Below are 23,663 nucleotides of genomic sequence, written 5' to 3' on the forward strand. Positions count from 1 at the left end.
TTACTTCTTGGGATCAATGCTGCCTGGCATTTGACTTCTGGGTTCTTCACCTTGGATGGCATCTGGTTTCCACTGCTGAGGAGTAGGCTCCCCAGCACCCCGCACCTCCACATAGCTCACTGAGCCCTAGATGAGAGTCAGTTCAAATCCAACAACATTCACATTCATCTCATCATGCCTCAGGATTGAAACGCCACAAGATTAGGGCTGGAGGACTCGTAGTTTAGGTACTCCACATAGACTTCTTCTCTGATAGAACCTCTACTTCATCTTGGATATCACAGGAGAAAGGGGACTTTTTAGCATGGAATCAAATTCTGTTCCTTCTACATATTTTACATTCTGATTTTATTTCCAGTGAGTAATGAGATCATTACTATGCCAACAAGTAGATCAATCTTCCTCTAGATTTATTGAGGAAATCCGGTAGCCTTCCATTCCAAATGGCATTTTGTAAAGTGTGAATTCCACAAGGATAACCCCCATATCCATAAAACATCAGCCAAAGAAGCTCTTTCTAAAAAGATCTCCACAGAAAACAGCCAGACTTAGAATGAAGCTAATAATTGTGGGACAAATTGTAGAAAAAGAAGGAAATCCAAAAGATAATATCTTAAGGAGCAAAAAGGAAAAAGAATGGTAAGAACAGAGACAGGAAGTACAAGGAGGAGAGAGGACAGAGGAGAGACCCAGAAGAGAATTTTATCAGAGGTTCAGAATTTGTCCAAAACTCCACTTTTGACTTTTTTAGTTTTTCTCCAACTCTTATGTTCAAATCCAGTTGCAGGTACTGCTCAGCCTGATTGTAAGCTGGCCACAGAGGTAAGTCTTCCCCATTGGGATTCCTGGAAGTGAGAGTGGAAATGGATGAGGTTTTCCTCCTTAAACATGCTGGTTACAGGGAAGCCCTAACTGTCCACTTACCCGGTCCGAGCAAAGTTCGTCCAGTATTTCATCATCTTCCTGCTCAACAGCTTCTCCTCTTCTGTGGCTCCCTCTGAAAGAGACAATCACAGAATCCAGCTGTTCACAGTGGTCTTCCAGAGGACCAAGGCACCTTACAGCTGATAAATCACTTCATTCCTCACTTCCCCTCAGATGCTCACAAGCCTACAAAGTCATTGTACCCATTCTGTAGCTGCAGATACTGAGGCTTAGGGCAATAGGGACTTATCCAAGCAATAATGGCTTCCAAATGGTGGCAGCTGATGACCCAGTGGTGTGTAGGAGCAACCAGGGTTTCCAAATTGTCTTCTATGACTTTTCAGTGCTCATTCAGACCACTCGGGTAAGAAGCTATAGTTTCCTTGGGGACAGAGACCATCCCACCTCTGTTTGTGTGTGTGTCTCTCTCCTTTTTGCAAATAATTGATTACTATACTTCTTTATATGAAAAGATAGCACCTGCTCAAGATACAAAATGCAAACTGAGGAAAGGGCACCTAATAAAAATAGTTTCCCTCTCATCTCTTCCCTCCAGACACCCAGTTACCAGCTTGAGAAGCAATGACTGGTACCAGCCTCTCAAACACCCTTCCAAAGCTTAGTCAGAAGTATATATGTGTGTAGCTGAACTCTTTTCTGCATACTTTATAGTATATTGGACATCTTGCTCTTCTTACTGAAGTTGTATCTAGCAGATAGTTCCACATGATCATTTATTTTAAAGCTGCCAATATTGTTCTAGAAATATAATGAGTATAGATTTATGTTTATATGTAAATATTTATAATACATATTATAAATATAGAACTTATTTATTCAGTACTCTATTGGGTCATTAAAGAGCTCTGGTAGCATAGTGGTTACGAATCAGGCTGCGAACCTTAAGGTCAACAGTTCGAAACTACCAGCTGCTCCGTGGGAGAAAGATGAGGCTTTCTGCTCCCATAAAGATTTACAGCCTTGGAAACCCTGTACTGGGTCGCTGTGAGTCGGAACCAACTCCACGGCACATAACCACCACCATCACCTATTGGGTTATTAGGTGGTTTCCAACTTTATGCTGATAAAATAAATGCTTTACTATGCATGTTTGGTAGGGTGCAGGGTCAGAGAAAAAGAGGAAGACCCCCAACAAGATGGATTGACAAAGTGGCAGCATCAATGGGTTCAAGCGGGGCAATGATAGTGAGGTTGGCCCAGGATTGTTTTGTTCTGCTGTGCATAAGGTCACCGTGAGTCGGTACCGACTAGATAGCACCTAACAACAACATGCACCTAGATTTCGCACTTAGGAAAGTACAGTTGTGCTAAAACTCTTAGAAGTGGAATTGCTAGATTAAAAACCACATGTATGTTGTCATGGTTGTATGAAATTGTCTGTTTCCTCAAATGCTGGAATGCATTGTGTTCTTCCCAATCTGTCTGAAGAAAAGGATTCTTAAGTCGAGTTTAGTTTGCAGTTGTCTTGCTAAGAGTGAGATGGAGTGGATTTTCTTATGTTTCAAAACACCTGTGTTTTCTCTTTCATAAGTTCTCTGTTACCTGGTTAGCCATGTCTTATTGATTTCATGGAGCTCTATACAGTAAGCACTGGCCTGAAAACCACAAGTTTGGCCATTTAAACCCATCAGCTACTTCACAGGATGAGGCTTTCTCTTCCTGAGAATATTTAAAACCTAGGAAACCCTAGAGAGGGTTGCTTTAAGTCGGAACACAACTAAGTATTAAGAAAATTAACTGACATGTGTTGTTTCGTCCCCATTTGTAGAGTCTATGTGCTTATGTCCTGGTGTGACACTTTGGGTTAATGCACTGAACTGTAAGGCCGGTTTGAACCTCAAGGTCAGTGGTTCAAGCTCACCAGCCGCTTCTCGGAAACCCTCTACAGGGTCGCTATGAGTTGGAACTGACTCGATAGCACTTAACAACAACAATGTGCTTATTACATCAGAGCTCAGTAATAGCTGATGAGTAATAATAATAGTAATATTTATTAAGCACTCAGTGTGTGCTTTATGCGACTCATTTCATTTACTCCTTAGGACAACCTAGGACGTGGTTCGGTGATTCTGGTATTGTCTGTATTTTCCAGAGAAGCATGAATAAGTGAACTAATGAATAAACCATGGTCTGCAAACACTCTGCCTTTATGGCAGAGAGACTGTTCCTTCCTTAAGAACTTGTACTGTATATTGTTTCCTGTCATTTTTCTATCGATTATCTCATTTGATTGACTTCTAATTTTGAAACATTGAAATCAGTTCAGAAATAAATGAACGAACCTCACTAGTAGCAGTTCATCGCATTTACATGGTATCATCTAGATCTAGAAAGGAGCCTGGGTGCTGCAGTAGTTACGTGTTCAGCTGCTAAGCAGAAGAAGTTTGAACCCATCAACTGCTCCACGGGTCTGCTCCCATAAAGACGACAGCACAGCCTTGGGAATTCAGTGGTACAGTAGTCCCCTTTCCTATAGGACTGTGAGGGGTCAGAATCAACTCAGTGGCAGTGAGTTTGGGTTTTACTTGGATGCAGAGCTCTTCGGAATTGTGAAAATGTCTGGCAACAAGGAGTTCTGAGAACAACAGTGAGGTAAGGCCAGGGATCAGCAAGAAGGACGAGAGTGGATCTTATTAGAAAACAAATGAGATTGCCTGAGAGTCTTGAAGTGCCTACCTCCATTGATGTTGTGATGTGCCATCAAGTCGATTCCGACCCATAACAACTCTGATTAGGGTTTCCAAGGAGCAGCTGGTGAGCTTGAACCACTGACATTGTAGTTCAAATGACTTTGCAGTCTGACGCATTAGCCCACAGAGCCACCCCAGGACTCCACCCACCTCCATAGACTTTGAGTTGGTATCAAATGAATGATGGCAGGACTTTTTTATCTTGGCTCTTAAAAATATGAATGGAAGACTTTTTTTCCATACAACAAGTGTTTATAGCAGGTTTATGGTTAATAGCTAACAATTGGAGATGACCCAAAGGTTCATCAACATATGAATGAATAAGATGCCCATACATTGGGATATAGTAATAAAAAGGAATGAACATTTAACATATGCAATGATGTGGATAAATCTGAAAATAACTGCATGAAAGAAGTCATACATAAAACAGTACATATAGCAGTAACCCAGAGCCTTCAAACTAATTCTGACTCATAGTGACCCTGTATACCAAGGGTGAGAAACAATTTATCTGCCAAAATTGATATCGTTCGCAGGCTATACAAAATGATCAGTTTAAAAATAAGCCTGCTTTATTTGGTTCAACATTAAATTAACTCACCCCTAAGGAGCTCGGGTAGCATAGCGGTTACAAATCGGGCTGTGAACCGCAACGTCAGCAGTTCAAAACTACCTGCTCTTCCGTGGGAGAAAGATGTGGCTTTCTGCCCCTGTAAAGATTTACAGCCTCAGAAACCCTGTACAGGGTCACTATGAGTCAGAACAGACTCCATAGCACTTAACAACAACAACAATGCTCCTCAGAAACTCTATGCAGGGTTGCTATGGGCTGGAACCGACTCAACAGCACTTCACAATAACAACAATGTGGTGGCATTTAACAACAACAAATGTGATGGCTCTTCAAAAGCCCTAGACAGGGTCTTTATGGGTCGGAACCGACTCTATGGCACTTAACAACAACAACAACAACAATGTGATGTCTGGACTCCTAGTATGGCACTGTGGGTTAATGCGCTGAACCACAAGGTCAGTTGTTCAAACTCACCAGCTGCTCCTCAGAAACCCTATACAGGGTCACTATGAGTATGATCCGACTCAAAGACACTTCACAACAACAACAATGTGACGGCTTGGGAGCACAGTGGCTCCATATGATAAGCACTGGACTGAAAACCCAAAGGCTGTGGTTCGAGCCTGCTACCCAACCTACTAAAGAAAGACGAGGCTTTCTTCTCCTGCGATGATGTTGTTGTTGTTAGGTGCCATCGAGTCGGTACCGACTCATAGCGAGCGACCTTATGCACAGCAGAACTGTTGCCTCTCTTGAGCCCGAGGAATGGAAACTTTTACAGCGAAAGATGGCCTCTAAACCATAGGAGCATAAAACCCAACCCATGAGTCCTTGGGGACTCATGTATGAGGGGGCTTCAAAAACTTTGTGGAAAAGTTCCATTATCTTATCATTTCCATTTTTCCTGGAATTGTTTGAAGCTCCCTCGTAGGCTATGTGGAGGGTTTCCACTTTATAGTGCGGACTCTGAGCTTCTCACTTCATCCCAAGTTCTTTGTAGCTGGCAGGGCTTTGAACTGGTTTATTCTAGCTCAACCGCCAACTGAACCAGATCCCCTGGGAATCTATAATAATCACTCCTGGAGATCTGGCCAACATGCAAATTCGGATTCAGTATCTCTGGGGTGGAAATACAAATTCTCAGCAAAGGGTCAGCATGGAATGGACCAGTTAGAAGCTTTGCTTCCTACAAGACCCCGTAAGGCAGTTCCTTACCAAACATGACCACATCCCCCTTCAGAAAGGCACCTCCGAAGACAAAGCGTATTTCATCCGTGTGATCTGCTTTGACAAAAGCTGGCTTTGTGTCTTCAAAGCACTGGGGTCGGTGCTGAAACTCATAGAAGTAGACAGGTGCACCAGCCGCTGCCAAAAGTTGTGAAAAGATGAGTGAACCACACTTACAGGGCGGAGCCTGGCCCCACCTCCATCCCACTCACCTAGCCCTGGTCATGGATCCACGTGGGGCAGCTCAGAGGCAAAAGGAGACCACATTAACATCTCCCTTTCCATTGGAGGCTGGAGTTTCCTGCTACAGCAGGGAGTTCATTACTTCTCAGGATAGCCTGACTGAGGTGGGAACTGAGACCTCTATTGCTCAAAAAAGTCCTTCATACTGAGCTAGGATTTGCCTCCTATGACTTCCTCTCATTGATCCTGATTCAACTCTCTGGAGACAAGCAGAATCTAGACCAGTGCCAGGCACACCGTGGCATCTTTCTTTGAAAGAAAAGAAAGATGGGGGACAGAGAAGGAAGGAGAGAAAGAAATAGAAGAAAGAGAGGGAGGGAGGGGAGAAGGTAACCTGGAGAGAGGGAGGGAGGGATGGAAGTGGAGACAGAAAAAAAAGATAAAAATAGAGGTTGTGCCTTCACAAGTTACCTTTTCTTTCTTGATTCCTCCACCACTCCTTAAAGCTGAGTGTTTGTGAAGACACCCCAGAGAGAAAGAAATCTGGGGGTTAACATTAATTCAATTGTTGCTATTGTTGTTAAATGCCACTGAGTCAGTTCCGACCCGTAACAATCCTGTATAAGGTTTCCGAGGAGCAGCTGGTGGGTTTGAACCGCCGACCCTGCAGTTCAAATGGCTTTGCAGTCTGGCTCATTAACCCACAACTCCAATTCAGTTGTATCCCCCACAAAGGAGATGTGACAGCCCTAACACTTGTCCCGTAAAGCTCACCCCCTTGGACTTTCTTTTATTATGTAATGAGACCATTCTAGAGTTGGTTGGTTTGGTTGGTAATGTGCCACGGAGTAGGGAGTAGGTTGCAACTCACAGTGACCCTATACAGGGTTTCTGAGGCTGTAAATCTTTACGGGAGCAGAAATCCTCCTCTTTCTCCCATGGAACAGCTGGTAGTTTTGAACTGCTGACCTTCAGGTTTGCAGCTTGATTCGTAACCACTACACTACCACAGTCTGCTACCTTCTGAGTGGTGTCAGATAAAAAGAACAAAATGGGCAGAGACACATACAGGGGGAAGACAGATGCTCTGTGAGGAACCGTTGCAAGCAAGGGGACACCAAGGGACAGCTGGTGAGAAGAGACTAGGAGAGAAGCCCACAGAATGCATCAACAAGGCTGAGACCTGATTTGGAATCCTAATCTCTTGAACTGTGAGAAAGTACATCTCTGTTTTTTAAGCCTCCCACTTACATAGTGTTTTTTGTTTGTTTGTTTGTTTGTTTGGGGATTGTGGGAATTTCTACAGAGTCCTGAAGAGGAAGGGAAGACCTGCCCGACATTCCCCAGCTCTGAAAGGCAGGCAAGCTGCAAGTCAGTGTCACAAAGTTCAGGCCAAGATATCCTTGGGAAGCCCCTTGGTGAAGGAGCAGAGAGGTGGACATCATGGATCTCTGTGGCCACCAGCCTCACCATAGCCCGGAGAGGATGCTCAGACTCACCTCTATGATGCTGAGCTGTGACCAGGGCAGGAACCACAAAGAACACATCGCCAAGCAAGTCCAGAAAACTGTTTCGGATTTCAGCCATGGAGTCTTTGATCTTGAAGTATTCATCATTCAGGACATACAAATAGTGCCTGGGGATTTTCTGGGAAAAATCAGTCACCAGAGATCCAGGTCAACAGTGGCTAGCATGTCACGCATTCTCTGTGAGCACGCACTGTTCTGAGCATGCTGTGTGTTATCTCCTTTAAGCTGCACAGCAACACTGTGATGTAGGTATCAAGACTAACCTTCATTCAGAGATGAGGAAACTGACGCTCAATATGGCTAAGTGGTTTGTTCAAAAGGATGGAATCATGATTCTTCACAACTGTATTTGCCTTTAAGTTCCATGCCCTTGACCACAATATCCATGACCTCCCTACTATGTTCCAGAAACAGTCACTGAGCATAACTGTGGGACTCAAGGCAAGCGAAAAGTCAGGGAGGGCCTCTTGTTCAAAATTAGTACCGCTTTCAAGATGGTGCCAGCAGAGCACCCTTCTGACAGGTGGCCTTTTGCTTTCTGATAGGAGGCACAGGTCTCACAACTGGCCTGGCTTCTGGGGTCCATCCCTTTGCTATTATACCTAAGCTAGTTGGATTCAGACCAGGATATGGAATGAGGGAGATCACTGTTAACATCAGATGGATCTTGGCTGAAAGTAAAGAATACCAGAAAGATGTTTACCTGTCATTTATTAACTGCACAAAGGATTTGACTGTGTGGATCATGACAAGCTATGGACAACATCGTGGAGAATGAATATTCCAGAACACTTGATTGTGCTCATAGATCAAGAGGCAGTTGTTCGAACAGAACAAGGGAAAATGGAATGGTTTAAAATCAAGAAAGGTGTGCATCAGGCTTGTAATCTTTCACTATACTTATTCAGACTGTATGCTGAAGAAATAATTGCAGAAGCTGGATTATATGGAGAAAAATGTGCCTTCAGGATTGGGGGAATACTTATTAACAACCTTTGATATGTAGATGATACAACCTTGCTTGCACAGCGTGCACTCCTATACTTCCACCCCAACAGTGTACAAGTTTCTGAAGCATGGGGTGGGTGGGAGAATGCCCGATTATCATCACACACCCAGGGCCAAGGAGAATACAGCAGCCTTGGGACCCTCCGCAACCCTTTGTTTAACTCATAAATGAGTGACATGAACCTGACATAGTCCACAATGAGCAGATGATCATCAAAGAAAGGAAGGAAGGAATCCATCTCTAGATCCTAAAATCTAGAGTAAAACCTGCTAATGACTTGCTTTTTCTATGAACGAACGAATAAATGATTAAGGAAGTGACAGGCCTCAGACTTGCTAGAAACCAGCTCAGTGTGTGCCTAGCATGTAGTAAAGTCCCCAGTCCCAGCAGTGCTTCAGAATTCAGAACTTTTCAGATAGCAGAGGGACCATTTAGTACGGATTTCACACTGTGTGTGATGTGCTCAGTGGGCCTTAGGGCAACACCTGAATTAATGTGTCCCCAGAGAAATATGTGAGCCACAGTGAGAAAAACAGTAAATAGATAATAAAGACTATTCCAAAAAGAGGTGACCCAAAGGAATGCGGGAATCATCGGACAATCTCTTTGATATCCCATGCAAGTAAAGTTTTGCTAAAGGTAATACAGAAATGGCTACAATCATACATTGACAGAGAAATTCCAGAAGTTCAAGCAAGATTCAGAAGAGGCCGTGGAACGAGGGATATCATTGCTGATGTCGGATGGATCTTGGCTGAAAGCAGAGGATATCAAAAAAATGTCTACCTGTACTTTATTGACTACCCAAAGGCTTTCGATTGTGTGGATCATGACAGACTATGAACAACATTGCGAAGTATGAGTATTCCAGAACACTTACTTGTGCTCATGAGGAATCTGTACCTGAAGCAGTTATTCGAATAGAACATGGAAACACTGAATGTTTTAAAATTAGGAAAGGTGTGGGACAAGGGTATATTCTTTCACCATACTTATTCAACCTGTATGCTGAGCAAATAATCTGATTAACTGGGTTATATGAAGAAAAACGTGGCATCAGGATTGGAGGAAGACTCATTAACAACCTGCAATATGCAGATGATACAACCTTGCTTGCTGAAAGTAAAGGCATTTTACTGATGAAGATCAAAGAGCACAGCCTTCAGAATGGATTGCATCTCAATGTAAAGAAAATAAAAATCCTCACCACTGGACCAATAAACAACACTCTTATCAATGGAGAAAAGATTGAAGTTGTCAAGGACTTCATTCTTCTTGGATCAATTATCAACACTCATGGAAGCAGCAGTCAAGAAATCAGACAACATATTGCATTAGGCAAATCTGCTGCACAAGACCTTTTTAAAGTGTTGAAGAGCAAAGATGTCAGCTTGAGGACTAAGGTATGCCTGACCCAAGCCATGGTATTTTCAATAACCTCATATGAATGCGAAAGCTGGACAGTGAATAAGGAAGCCCGTAGAAGAATTGATGCTTTTGAGTAATGATGTCGGAGGAGAATATTGAAAGTGCCACGGGCTGCCCATAGAACCAATAGATCCATTTTGGAAGAAATGCAGCCAGATTGCTCCTTGGAGGCCAAGATGGCCAAACTTCATCTCTCATATTTCGGACATATTGTCAGGAAGGACCAGTCATTAGAGAAAGATATCATGTTTGGTAAGGTAGAGGGGCAGAGAAAAAGAAGAAGAACCCCAACAAGATGGATTGGCCAAGTGGCAGCATCGATGGACTCAAGTGTGGCAACAGTAGTGAGGTTGGCCCAGGATCAGGCAGTGTTTCGTTCTGCTGTGCATAAGGTTGCTATGGGTCGGTACAGAATCGCTAGCACCTAACAACAACAACAACAACGGCTGCAGTATGGCAAGACCTGGGTATTCCTGGGCCCAGAGTCAGTGATATAGCCACAGATGAGTAGAGTGGAGAGTGACGCCTCCAACTGAGAAGAGGAGAGGGCATATACACAAGAACACCCACACTTGCAGATAATACCCACTTGACCTGGCTTCAGTGGCTGGATGATCAGAACTCAAGTAGAAGAAGAAAGAAAAGGGAAAAAAGAGAGATCTGATACAATTTGATGAACTTCATCTATACATATGGATGCAAGAAGTGACTGATTTACAAGCTTTCAAGAGGGAGCCTAGCTCCAGAGGGCATGGAGGAAGGTAGAATCTCCTCTGAGTAGTATCCAATCTGTCTGGGTGGGACTGATGAAAGGAGATGGGGATAAGTCTCTTGTGTCACAATAGTGAATAACTGCTATCAGGACTGACTGTGAGGGTTGGAAATGTAAAGGTAGATATTTTGTAGCAAAAGGAGGGGAGTGATTGACTTTGCAGTCTAGGAGCGGAGGTCCCTGGGACCATCAAGGGAGAAGAGTGCAGTACCCAACCCAGAGAAACAGTGATGCCAGAGATGGAGGCAGAGATGGTGATGTGGAGAGATGGAGTGGCTGGAGACTCTAGACCCAGAGAGGGAGAGGGGCTGGGTGCTGACAACCATGGGGCAGGCTTGCAGGGTTACTTGATGCATGGAAGAGATTGTAATCATGGCAATGTAACAATATACGATAGGATGAATGCAAAGTTAATGTTCTACCATGTAAACTATCACATAATTCACAATAAAACAACAACAACAAAAGACTAATGGCCACATAGCAAAGTAGCCCATGTTTGGTTTCAGCGCTCTTTAGATTTCAGAATATGGTTATGCATGGTGGACCTGCATTTAGTAAAGGTCTATTGAACGAATGAATGAATGAATGAATGAGGAAGGGAATGACTATACCTCCAGAATGGGGCCTTGGGGATATTTGTTAAATGAGCAAATCTCTGGAAGTCACAGACTCCCAGGCTCACTCACCAAGATTGACTGCATCAAGAGGAATAAGACAGACTTGTTGGAGCCCATGAAGATCTCAGGAATCTCCTTCTGTGAAGAGAAGCAGAGTATCCTCTGTGAGCACTCCTGGTCACCAGATGAACTGAGGCCCAGCTCTCAGAGGGACCCACTCCCCCAAAGTTGACACACGTAGGAACACCCTCAGCAGGGTTGACCTTTGTCACAGTTGATAAAAAGCAGTCGTGTCCAGCCATATCTGTGGTCTTTGGAGCCCAAGTGACCACCCTATGGGAAGAGTTTAAGGGGAGACTAGAAAATCTTTGATATTGAGTTTAAGGGGAGACTAGAAAATCTTGAAACTAGAAGCTCGTTGTACTCCTTCTTAAGACCTTTGCAAGGCGGGCCTCTGAGAAACCAGTGGTGGGAATGTCCGCCAGCGAGGCGGTGAGGGTGTTATGGAGAAAACAGAGACTCCTCATACTTTTAAAAGCCGTTTTATTTCTTAACCTTCCCTCACCTGGTTTAAAATAAAGAGATTGGTCAAGATCAATGAACTTTGATGGTATTGTAAATTTGAATCCATCACTCTTCTGAGAATGGATGAACAGTGTTTTAAATGGAAGGGTTTTCCTAAACCTTAGAGTTAAGAAATCATAGTCCCTTCTCAGCATCCAGAGACCCTGAAGGTGTAAATGGTTGAGGTGTTCAGCTGCTAAGTGAAGGGCACCCACAGGTAGCTTGGTAGCAAGGCCAGGTGTTTTACTTCCCAAAAATCAGCCACTGAAAATAAGTTCTACTCTGACACTTGTGCGGCCACCATGAGATAGAGTTGACTTGCTAGCAACTGCTTTTGTTTTTTTTGTTTTTTTCCAGTATCCAGGTGTTACCTCTAATGATGCCTCTTCATAGGCACCTTTCCTGACCTCCTTGCTCTTACTAAAGAAGGCTTCTTTCCAAGTGATGCCTTCAGTAGCATTTCTCACTCCCTGCCATCGCCTCTCCCCTGGCAAGCTGACTGACTGAATGCTGGTATCATGGGCCTTACAGACTGTTGAATCCTCAGTTTCTAGAAGAGTGTGGTTGCTGTTGTTAAGTGCCGCCAAGTCGGTTCCGACCCATAACGACCCTGTATAGGGTTTCCGAGGAGCAGCTGGTGAGCTTGAACCACTGACCTTGCAGTTCAAACAGCTTTGCAGTCTGATGCATTAGCCGACAGGGCCACACCAGGACTCCAAAATTTAGGGTACCATGGCCAGTGTCAAGTGATGGGTCTAATTGTAGCCTATATCCTATTGTTGTTTTTGTTAAGCACTGTAGAGTCTGTTCTGACTAATAGTGACCCTGTACAGGGTTTCTGAGGCTGTAAATCTTTACATGAGCAGAAAGCCTCATCTTTCTCCCGTGGAACAGCTGGTAGTTTCGAACTGCTGACCTTGAGGTTAGCAGCCCGATTCGTAACCACTACGCTACCAGAGTGTAGAAGAGAAGAGTATACAGCATAGTAAATGCTCAGTAAATACTTATTGAACGAATATAATGATTTAGTAATTTTGCAGCTTGTACAACCTTACAGAGCATTCTTGGATGTCAAAAAGTTAGGACATGAAAGCTTAAAAGACTGAAGTTTCCCCAACCTATCTGAATTCCACCTTTGCAGTAATAGCTATCTTGATCTAAAACAATCATTTTAATGTCTTTAATAACAATCAAATGTATACAATTCTCTCTTACCTTTGTACATAGTTGCTTCTTTCAGCAAATACCTGCATGAGGATCAAGGAAGGCATCTGTGTAGTCTCCCAACCACCAGTCTTCAGTTACCCTCTTTTAGCCAGAGGAAAGATTGTCACAGCCTACTAGGTAGCGTAGTAGTTACAAATTGGGCTGTGAGCCTCAAGGTCAGCAGTTTGAAACTACAAGCTGTTCCATGGGAAAAAGATGAGGCTTTCTGCTCCCATAAAGACTTACAGCCTCGAAAACCCTGTACAGGGTCACTATGAGTCGGAACCGACTCCACGGCACATAACAACAACAACAACAACAATTAAGCAACAGAGAAGACAGTGGGATTCTTACCATGGGTAGCAAGTAACCACATTCGTGGTTGTTGACGCCAATGATCGAAGGAATTGGATTAAATGCTTTTTGAACCAATATGTCTACAGGACTGTCACGAAAGAAATGACCATCAATCACTTGAGTGAAAGACTTTGTTTTCTGAAATGGAGGAGAAAGAAAAATCAGCAGCTGTTTTTGTTCCAACTGCTATCCCCAGGTTCTAGCCAAGCTGAGCCCGCTCAGCCTAGCTATGGTCAAAATTCACCAGGGAAAGAAAAAGAAATCAGTGGTGGAGCAGCGTTTCCATTTACGTGGGCAAGGGGACTCGACTGCTCTGGGCTTGTTTCCTCATCTACTGAAAGGGTAATAAAAAGAATCTACTGAACACAAATAGTGGCCTACAGCTGTGGTTCTCAAAAAGTGCTTCCCAGAGCAGCAGTGTCAGTATACTTGGGGACATGCCCGAAATGTGAAGTCTCAAACCCTACTGCAGGCCTACTGAATCAGAAAGTCGAGAGGTGCAGCTCAGAAAACAAGCCCTCCAGGTGATCTGTGATGTGCACTCAACTTTGAGAACCACTGGCCAAGCCCAATGGGCAAAGTGATGAGGGGAGGGGATGATCAGGACCAAATGCCCCCCTGAGACGTCTTCTAGACAACACTTGGCTTTGAGGATGGCTGCCTATCTCTTAAGTCTCAGAGAGCAAGGCCTGGCTCAAATCATGATTTTTAATTTTTTTAGGTTTTACTTTTGAGTGTATAGATAAAAGAGAACACACAAAAGAGCTTTCATGCTACATCAAACCAAAGACTGATTATCCATCTTCATGGACTGTGGAACTGTCACCATATCTGACTCATGACATATTCTCCTTACATGCTGAATAACTATTTAACAAACGTTGGAAGCTGACAGAGAACAGCCTAGCTCTTTCAAAGATGGTGGAAGGTTCTCAAGATTGGAAGGGACACAAAAGATCACCCAGTCCAATGAACCATCCAGTGGTTGAAAGTTTATCAGTAGTCATCTAGATTTCGTTTGAATACCTGCAGAGGTGGGTATCACACTGCCTTCTTAAGAAGCTCAGTCTTCTTCCAGGCAACTTAGGTTTTAGAAAGTTCACGGTTGTACCAAGCCAAAATGACTTCCTAACAGAATTTCCAGCTCTTGATCTTGACTTTATCTTCCACAGGCATGAGGACCAAGTGTGATCTTTCTTCCCAGTGAGATGTCTTCAATGACTTAGAGACAACTTTTGCATTTTACTAAATTCCCCAGGCTAAGTAGGACCCTCACCCCACCAAGTTCCTTGGATTGCCAATAGGGGCTTTATAGCCCACAGTACTTTTTATAGCTTTCTAAGTCCCAGAGCAAAGAAACTAACAGGATGATAAGATTTTCTTTCCCAACAGAAAAAGCCCACCACTCCAGTGAAAGGGTAACCCTGCCCCAACGCTCTCCCTTCCCGCTACCTGACTGAGGCTCAGTAACTCCTCAGGGGGTCTTGCCCTCAGGCATTGCAGCAAGGCCAATGAGTCTGTCAGGTTGCAATCACAGATATGCGCAAGGAACTGCAACTATTCCAGAGAAAAGCAAGATCAGAGCATGGTACTCAAACCATCTGGAAAAGCAGAGTTGGAATCAGTCAGGAATCAAACCACAGCTTCATCCATATAGGAAGTCCAAACTGCTGTCCCTCCCCACCCTTGGGTGCCCGCCGGTAGAACATAGCCATCGGCGGGACAGCAGCCAAGACAGTGTTGCCGCATCACCCATACTGCCTTGCGTGGCTTTAGTCAGCCTGGGGTTCAGATTCCTGGCTCTCAGAAAGACCAGTCCCACAACCTTGGATCCACTGGCACTCAGCCTATGGAGCCAAGCCATGCCGCCTTGACTGCTAAATGGAGCCAGACCTGGAGGATCCCTGGGAGAGATGAGCAGCTTGGCTAGTTAGCTCTGCTCAGCCCCACTGCCCACACTAAGCTTGGAATGTCCTGGGCGCCTACTTTTTGTCTCTATAGCAATTCCATTCATTCTTCAAGGCTCAAATCCCACCTTTTCCAGGACATTCATTTAGACCGTTACAATCTCCATGAATCCTTGCTTCTTAATCTCCCAAGGAGCCCCTTCCCAACCTAGCACTTGACTAAGCACCTTCTTGCCTGTCATTGAACATTCCACATATGTAAACTTGTCCCCTGAAAGTAATAGTCCTTAATCTTCTGGGAGTTACGGGTGTTCTGAGAATTCAGTGAAACCTATAGAAGCTCCTCTCACCAGGAAAAGGCATAAGCACATGGAGTTTGCATATGATTGTAAGAGTTCAAGGCCCACTTCTCCAACCTATCCTTGGATTCCAGGTTAAAACCCTTTGGAATAGATGGTTACAGTCTCCTTGAGTTTAGGATATACCTTCACTACTTGTAAAAACACACAGATGCTAACATAGATCTGGGGAAACAGGAGGCCTTCAGTGAGTGTGTGGTAAATCAGAATATATATATAGATACACAAACTGAAAATAACTTTATATATAATGTTACCATAACTGAAGATCCAGGGTCCTGGTGTGGTGCTATAGGGTAAGCACTGGACTGCTAACTATAAGATTGGTGGTTCAAACCCACCATCCACCTAGAAACCCTATATTGAGTCACTATGAGTCAGAACCAATTAAATGGCACTGAGCAACAACAAAAGTAATCAATGTTCCCTGTGTTTTAAGGGTATTTTTCCAATTTCATAAATTTGTGTTTCTGTTCTTGGCACTTTTTTTCCCCTCTATACGGTGTTGAAGAAAATGCACCACTGAAATTAACCTACAGAAGATGTCTCCACAACCCAGTGGTTTATTCATATGCACTGACTGAGTCAGCTCAGCCATGAACTCACTCAATCAGAAAACATGTATAGTTGCCTACTACATCCCACTCCTGACAAACCAAGGAGTCCTGGTGTGGTGCTGTGGGTGAGTGCACTGGATTGCAGAGTCAGTTTGAACCACAAGGTTGGCAGTTCAAGCTCACCAGCTGCTCCTCAAAACCCTATAGAGAGTCGCTATGGGTTGAAATCGACTCGATGGCACTTAACAACAACAACAACAACAACAACAACACACCAAGTAAGTCCTCACCATCTAGTAGAAACATAAGACAACATGACAGATGATAAATATCTGGGACGTAGTCTCCACCTCCCTCACACAATTCCATGCCAGCCGAGACATTCATCAGTCATAACGTTCTTTCCCACTGAGCTGGAAACAGACTCAGAACCCTTCTTGATGTCGCCCTCTAGAAAACCGTTCCCTGTGGAGTAGAGCAGGGACAGGTGGTGGATGAGCCATCTACAACCCAGGGGGCTGAGTTACATGTCACAAGCAAAACGTAATGGATAAAATGTAAAAACTATACCACACTCACACCAGCTGGGCTACATTGTAGAGCTGGGCCCATTTTCTATTGCGTCAGACCTTCCAGGGGGGAGCAAGTTTCACCTTGGGCCAGCATCAGATTCTTGGGGCATGGTCAGTGAGGAAAGCCAAACACAGGGTGAAAAGGAGTCAGTCTATTGACTCCTGACCGCACTCTCTCCTGACTAAGAGAGGACGCCCGAGAGGCATTAGCAATATACCTACATCCTGGTTCCTCTCACTGTCCAGGGCCATGATGTAAGGGATAATGGCGACTCCACTCTCCATGATGGCTTTGTGGAATAAGCCACTGGCCATGGAAGACAGAACCTGGAAAAAGAACACAGGAAGATCCAGGGGAAATTATCCAGAGGACCGCTCATCCTTCTTCCAGGAAACCTTTCAATTTAGAGGAAGAATTCTTGGTTTGATGTTCAAGGAGTATTTACGAAGGCCGAACATCCGGGTCTCTCATGAACTTGGCAGTCAAACATACTGGCATGTGGATTCTAGCCCCTTCACTTCCTAGTTATTGCTTAACTTTTCTAAGCATCAGTTTACTCCCCTAGGCTAATAATTGAGCCACATTACAGGGTTGTTTTGAGGAATAGGGGAAGTATTAACATATAGGTCAGTAGTCAGCACTGAAAAAATGAAGGTCATTACTGTATAATCCACCTTATGCATTGGGTTGCTTTGAAGATATAAAAGTATGTCTATATTGTCAAGTGCTAGTCAACAGAAGCTCTCTTAATCCACCTCCCCTAACTGACTTTGGAGATTACATAAAACTCTCTATTGCCTTCTGTAAAACCTGCTCACTGTTACCCAGTAAATACTGACTGCTCAAAGCCAGTGAGCCATTTTCTAGTACCTCCAATTTCTGTCCCCACCAGCTTCTTATGAAAAGCCAGGTGTATTTGCTTCCAAACCAGTTTTTTCAGTTGCACTTTCTATTTTGATTACATAATTGAATGAGATACATGACTCAATAAACTATGAGTGTATAAAGAAAATAAAATTCTTTGCAGGGGAAAAAAATGAACAAACTTCATAAAGAAAAGTAGCTTAAAAACATGTTGCCAAATTAGGTGTGGAGGAGATAAGAATCAAATATTTGAGGGAAAAGTATACAACTTCCGGCTTGTGCTGCCGCCCTACTGCTTGGCAGACGTTGATAGATTCATGTTCACTACAAAGAAACTGAACGTGCAATCTGAGGACAGTGAATTCTGAAGGTGGCTTCTGCAAGAAAGTCCATGTTGGATCCAGAGTCATCATATCAAACCAACGGTGGAGATGTATATTTTATGTGTTAAGTTAAAACAAAGCATTAATATTATATCCTTTAGTCTTTAATGCCTCAACTGAAGTGTTTCTGTTAAACAAGTAATGACCCAGGGCTTCAACTCTTCCAATATGCTAACCGCAAGGTCAGCAGTTCAAACCTCTCAACAGCTCTTTGGAAGCACTATACAGTGTTGCTATGAGATGCAACCGACTCCACAGCACTGAACAACAAGAACACTAAAGTTATTATTCCCTCCGTGACTTTACATGATTCATTTAAACTCTTCCGATGATGGCTGCCTTGTCCACAAAACAACTGAGACCCTCACTCACAATGTATCTGAGGCTCCGGGGAGATAGTGCATATAGAAGTGTTTGTTCAACATGAAAGCACATATCACATGTGAGTGAGTCATTGCCCTTGTTTTGCTGAACCTCCCCACCGAGGTTCATTCAAGTCACAGAGCACAGAACTCACAAGATTGGAAACGCTTATCGACCCTGCTGACTCGCCGAAGATGGTCACAGATCCCGGGTTTCCACCAAAGAACTCAATGTTCTCCTGGACCCAGGTGAGGGCAGCCACCTGGTCCATTAAGGCCCAGTTCCCCGGAGCGTGCTGGTCCCCTGTGCTGGAGGCAAGAGTCAGAATGAGAACTCTCAGTCGGCCACCCTCTGCTTCCCGCAGCCTAGAGGGTTCTAGGCAGCATCCACAAGAAGACGCTGAGAGATGAAAAACTGGGCTTCGTCTTTACCCTTTGCTGGTATTTCCATTTCTTGGAGATGCTGATGAAAGCTATGACCCCTCATCACAGAATAAAGCATGGACAATATTGTAGGCAGGACTTCAGGGCATTCATAGGTTTCCCAGGAGATGACTGTGACCCCTGAAAAGCTACCCAGCATTCTGTTCCCTTCTCTGTCAGAGACCACCAGACTGGCTCTGACTCCACCTCGTCTCTTCCGGTCAGGAGCCAGGTCCTACCAACTTTAACCCCATCATGGTACCCATTCCTCCATTTCTCTTTCTTGTGAGCAGCATTAGGGTCTAATGGGGACGATCTCAGCCTCTGGCATAGGATGTTTTTCATCAGCATCAATTCTTTTGTGACTTAAGTTGGGATAATAATAATGCCTGTATCCCAAGGTTGTTGTGAATGTCTATGGCATCAGGCCCACAATAAGGACACTACATGTTAGACAATGAGTTTTAGTTTTCAACCAACTCCGTATGCTTCACCCGTCATGAGCTGTAGACCCCCTGGGCACTAGCTGCCCAACTGGACTCCCCATCTATATACAGCCTGTGCCCCACTCGGCCAGCCTCCTTTCTGCTCTGGAGTGAGCGCCTTGCTGCACTGGCCTGAGCAGCGCATTCCTGGATTCCTCAGTCCTTATTGGATAAAGCTCAAACTCCACATCATCTGGTACTGGAGGCCTGTCCCAATCAGGCCTCACACTGCCTTTCTATACCTGTCTCCTGCTATATACCCTCATCTTCCTAGGCTCAAACCCAGGCAGTTTAAACAAAGTTTTGGAAACCTTTGTGCCAAAGGAATCTTAGTTGAATCGGAATTTGCAGATCAGCTAAATGTATAAGTGGCTTGAGTCAGAGCACACTTCTCGGCCTCCCTTGCCTTCCCAGCATCCCCAGAACCACCTCCCAGTGCTAATGGCTCCAAGCACAGTTTGGAAATACTGCTTCAGCCCCACATTCCTTTCTAACTTCCTAGCCTTTGCTTAAGTAGCCCTCCTTGCTGAGCATGTTCTCTATTAACCTCGCCTCCCCAAACCCAACCAAATTTACAGTGCAACTTGAAGGCCACCTCTCTTATGAAAACACTCAGATTCCTACAAGTTCCTACAAGAACTTAGAGTATTAAAGGGGCCCTGCCTAGTCCCATAGACATGAATGTCTCTGCATTATCTCGCCCACTAGACTGAGGCTCTTGAAGGTAGGTTTCGTGTTTGACTCACAGATGGCTGCCTTCCCCACAGTCTCTGACAGTGGCCTTGAAACTACTCCTCTTTGGTCACATTTTTTCCAAGCCAGGAATTGAGACTTCCGCTATATCCTGGACAGGGTACTGGAAGTGGTCAAGAGACCCAGCTCTGCTCTGTAACCTTGGGGGAGTTGATTAACCACTCTGTGCCTCAGTTTTTGCAATTGTGAAATGGAGCTAGTCGCAGTACATTTCTTACAGGATTATTTTGAGGCCGGGTTGGAATTATGCATGGAAAATGCCCAGCACTGTGCCTGGCTTATAGTAAGCACCCAGTATGTACCAGATATTGCTGTAGATGTCAGTGGAGTGATTAGTCTCATGTGGGTATTTTTGGAATCTCGGAGCAGGCTCTGACTACTTACACAGCTACATTTCCCCATCCCTCTTGCAGTTGGATTGTGTCGGTGAGACTGAGTTCTACTAATGGTATTGAGCAGAGGTGATGAGCGCCACCTTCAGGCTGGCCGGGAAAATCCTTCCTCATATGCTCCATGTTTTCTCTCCCTCCATCTCCTGGCAAATGCTCCTAGAGGAGCTCAAAGCCACAGGATAGACAGAGCTTGTGTCCCTGATTGACCATGTGGCAGAATGTCAGCTAACCTGACTAGACTTTACATGATGAGTGAGAAAGAGAAGTTTATTGTGTTAAGTCACTAAGGTTTGGGAGTTTATCTGTTCTGGCTGCAAAAATTACTTCACTAACCTGGGAACATTTTGTTCACCTTTACGGAAGGCTCATTCTTTCTTAGGTTTCTGGGCACTGAATCATCTATGGTTTAGGGTACAAGTGTGCCCTACCTTTTGGGGTTGAGGATGTCAGACATTTGGGGAGACTCACTTGAAGAAGCCAAATATTCCTAGCCGGTACTGGGTGGTCACAACAAGCACATCTTCGTAAGCAGCCAAAGCAGAGCCATCGAATATGGAGGCTGAGCCCTTCTCAAAAGCACCCCCAGGGAACCATACCATGACCTAAGGAGGAAAGAAGAATTCTCCAATCAACCTGCCAAACACCCACATCCATTCCCCATGCATGCTGGGACATTTCTTCATTCAGGGAAATACAAATGTCCCAGTTTTGTTTCCAAGTAAGAGCAGAAAGTTCTTTTTCGTGAAGGAGGCAGCATGTGCACTCTGGTGTCCAAATGCCTGGGTTTGACTTCTAGTTCTGCTATGGACTAGCTGTGTGACCTTATATAGATTACTTAACCTCTCTGAGACTTGTTTTTCTCATCTATAAGATGAAAACTAAGAAAGTGAAGAATGAAAGTATTTACCTTATGTTCTTATGAGATTTCAACAAAATTATACATTTAAGGCTCAATTTCAGCACATTTCAAGTATTCATTAAGCCTACAATCCCCTAGAAGATGGAAATAATTATAAGTCATATAGGAGAGTAAAAGCAGTGTCAGTTGTTTTGATGTGAGTTTTGTTCTTGTGATGTTGTAAGATAAGCACTGGACTTCTAACTGCAAGGTCAGCAATTCAAACCCACCAGCCACTCCTTGGAAACCCTATACAGGGTTGCTATGGGTTAGAACCAACTTGATGACACTTAACAACATCAATAAAGGAGAGGAGAAACAAGTAAGAGAAGTGTAAAAACATTACTATATTGACTAGAAAAATTAGGACATTCCCAACTACTGTTTGTGGTTGTGTGCCGATAAGTCGGTTCAGCGTAGGGTTTCCGAGACTGTAAATCTTTACTGGAAAAGAAAGCCTCACCTTCTCCCTCACAGCAGTTTTAATCATAGATTAAAACTGCTGACCTTACAGTTAGCAGCTAATCCACTATACCACACAGGCTTATTACCAAGTAGTATTAAACTCCAATCAAATTTGATACGAGTGAGTCAGTTTGACTTATGATGTGGAGCTGTGGGTTAATGCGCCAGACTGCAAAGCCGTTTGAACTGCAAGATTGGCGCCTCAAGCTCACCAGCATCTCCTTGGAAACCCTATACAGGGTCGCTATGGGTCGGAACCGACTCGAAGGCACTTAGCAACAACAACAGGACAGAGTAGAACTCTTCTTGAGTTGGGTATATGCTACACTCACGTGACTACTATATATGCATCCTGGTGTGGCGCTGTATGATAAGCACTCACCAGCCGCTCCTTGGAAACCCTATGAGTTGGAATGACTCAATGGCACTTAACAACAGTCTTTATAGAAGCAGACTTCTATGTCTTTCTCCTGTAAAGCACATGTTAGAATTAAGCCAGTCACTTTTTAATTGTTGTTAAGTACCATGGAGTTGGTTCCAATTCATCGTGACCCTTCACAGGCTGTAAATTTTTACGAATGCAGAAAGCCTCATCTTTCTCCCGCAGAGCGGCTGGTAGTTTCGAGCTGCCGACCTTGAGGTTAGCAGCCCGATTCATAACCACAATGCTAGCAGAGCTCCTTACCTTGTAGCCAAGAAATTTACTCACTGCTCCACCTGAGGGCCATCAAATAGTGTTACCACTATTTATAGATTTAATTACAAAACGCTTTAGTTATTTTATTTTAAAAAAGGTCATACCAGAGATGGTGATGCTGGGGGCAAAAAAAGAGAAGAAATCACCGAGGAGGAAGCACTGGTTTTGGTAGCAGGATTTTACCATTTATTGTGTGTGCAATAGGGAGCAATTCGCCTATCCTCTCCCTGGGCCTCATCTTCTTTATCTGTGAAATGGGTCAACTAATCCTTACTCCGGAGTCCTGGTGTGGCACTGTAGGATAATGCACTGGACTGAAAGGTCAGTTTGAACTGCGAGGTCGGCAGTTCAAACCCACCAGCTTCTCCTCAAAAACCCTATACAGGGTTACTATGGGTCGGAAGCGACTCGACAGCACTTGACAACAACAACAATCCTTACTCCAGAGGGTTACGTGGGGATCATGACTGTGCCCTGTGCCTGGCCCATAGATGTCGCTATGAAGACACATTAGAGCAAGTGTCCCATTGTGGGAACATGGGAGAGAGAAAATGATGGGAAGATGTGATTAAAAAACAGATCCTAAGATGTATCCTCCCCTCTTCCTCCCGCCCCACTTATACAGAGACCTTTTTACATTCATAAATTAAATATTTAGCATTATTACTGTCTAACTTGCAAACAGAAATGTTGAAGGATTAAATGATCTCATTATAAAGGAGTCCTGGTGTGGCAATGCAGGATAACCACTTGACCCTAAGATCAGGTTGAACTGCAAGGTCGGAGGTTCAAACTCATCAGCTGCTCCTCAGAAACCCTATACAGGGTCACCATGAGTCGGAACTGACTCGATGGCACTTAACAACAACAATTAGAAAGAAAAATAAAAACCTTTTAGAAGAGTCCTTTAAACCCATGACTTTTCTAGAAGGTTACAGATCCTTAAAGACTCAACAGAGGGGACAAGCACATCAAAATAAAAATCAAAGGTCAAAATTGCAATAAAGAATCAGTCAGAAAAGAGAAAAACCAAATTTATCCTGATAATGGTTTTTCTTAAGAGTTACTGATGTACCCAGAGACTACATTTTCATTTACCCAACAGGGAGGTAGGTCTGATTCCAAACACCCAGCCACCCTGCCTGGATCCCAGGCCAAGAAACCTGAGGTCAGAGCCCCAGCCCGCCTGGCAGCCTTACAGGGAGATTGGAGCCCATAACAGCGTGGGCCGGTGCATAGATGTTTAGGTACAGGCAGTCTTCGGACACTTCGAATTGGGGGTAATGCACCTTGAGCAAGTGTTGATCTGAAATCAGCCAGTCCAGGCTTTGGAGGCACCTTGGAGAAGAAGGAGAAAGTCCCCTGTGAGAGGCCAGTTCTTAGGTCAGTGGGGAAACCTAGCCATCTCCTTTATCTTGAGAAGATGAGACACACAGGG

The 23,663-nt window shown here is 44.2% G+C and overlaps 1 protein-coding gene across 1 annotated transcript in view; it reads right to left on the reverse strand.

Moving 5' to 3' along the window:
• Positions 1-613: 613 nt before the first annotated feature.
• Positions 614-23,663, reverse strand: part of CES5A (carboxylesterase 5A) — a 27,375-nt gene continuing 4,325 nt past the window's right edge. Inside the window, exons 3-13 of the mRNA XM_006863530.1 lie at positions 23,425-23,563; positions 20,634-20,767; positions 18,268-18,421; positions 16,725-16,829; positions 14,560-14,664; positions 13,105-13,245; positions 11,050-11,118; positions 7,122-7,269; positions 5,428-5,577; positions 925-997; positions 614-845 (exon numbers count right to left, since the gene is read on the reverse strand). Coding sequence (XP_006863592.1) covers positions 614-845; positions 925-997; positions 5,428-5,577; positions 7,122-7,269; positions 11,050-11,118; positions 13,105-13,245; positions 14,560-14,664; positions 16,725-16,829; positions 18,268-18,421; positions 20,634-20,767; positions 23,425-23,563 — 1,450 coding nt within the window. The remainder of the gene's footprint in view (positions 846-924; positions 998-5,427; positions 5,578-7,121; positions 7,270-11,049; positions 11,119-13,104; positions 13,246-14,559; positions 14,665-16,724; positions 16,830-18,267; positions 18,422-20,633; positions 20,768-23,424; positions 23,564-23,663) is intronic.

Source organism: Chrysochloris asiatica, unplaced genomic scaffold, assembly GCF_000296735.1.
Source record: "Chrysochloris asiatica unplaced genomic scaffold, ChrAsi1.0 scaffold00055, whole genome shotgun sequence".
Lineage (NCBI taxonomy): Eukaryota > Metazoa > Chordata > Mammalia > Afrosoricida > Chrysochloridae > Chrysochloris > Chrysochloris asiatica.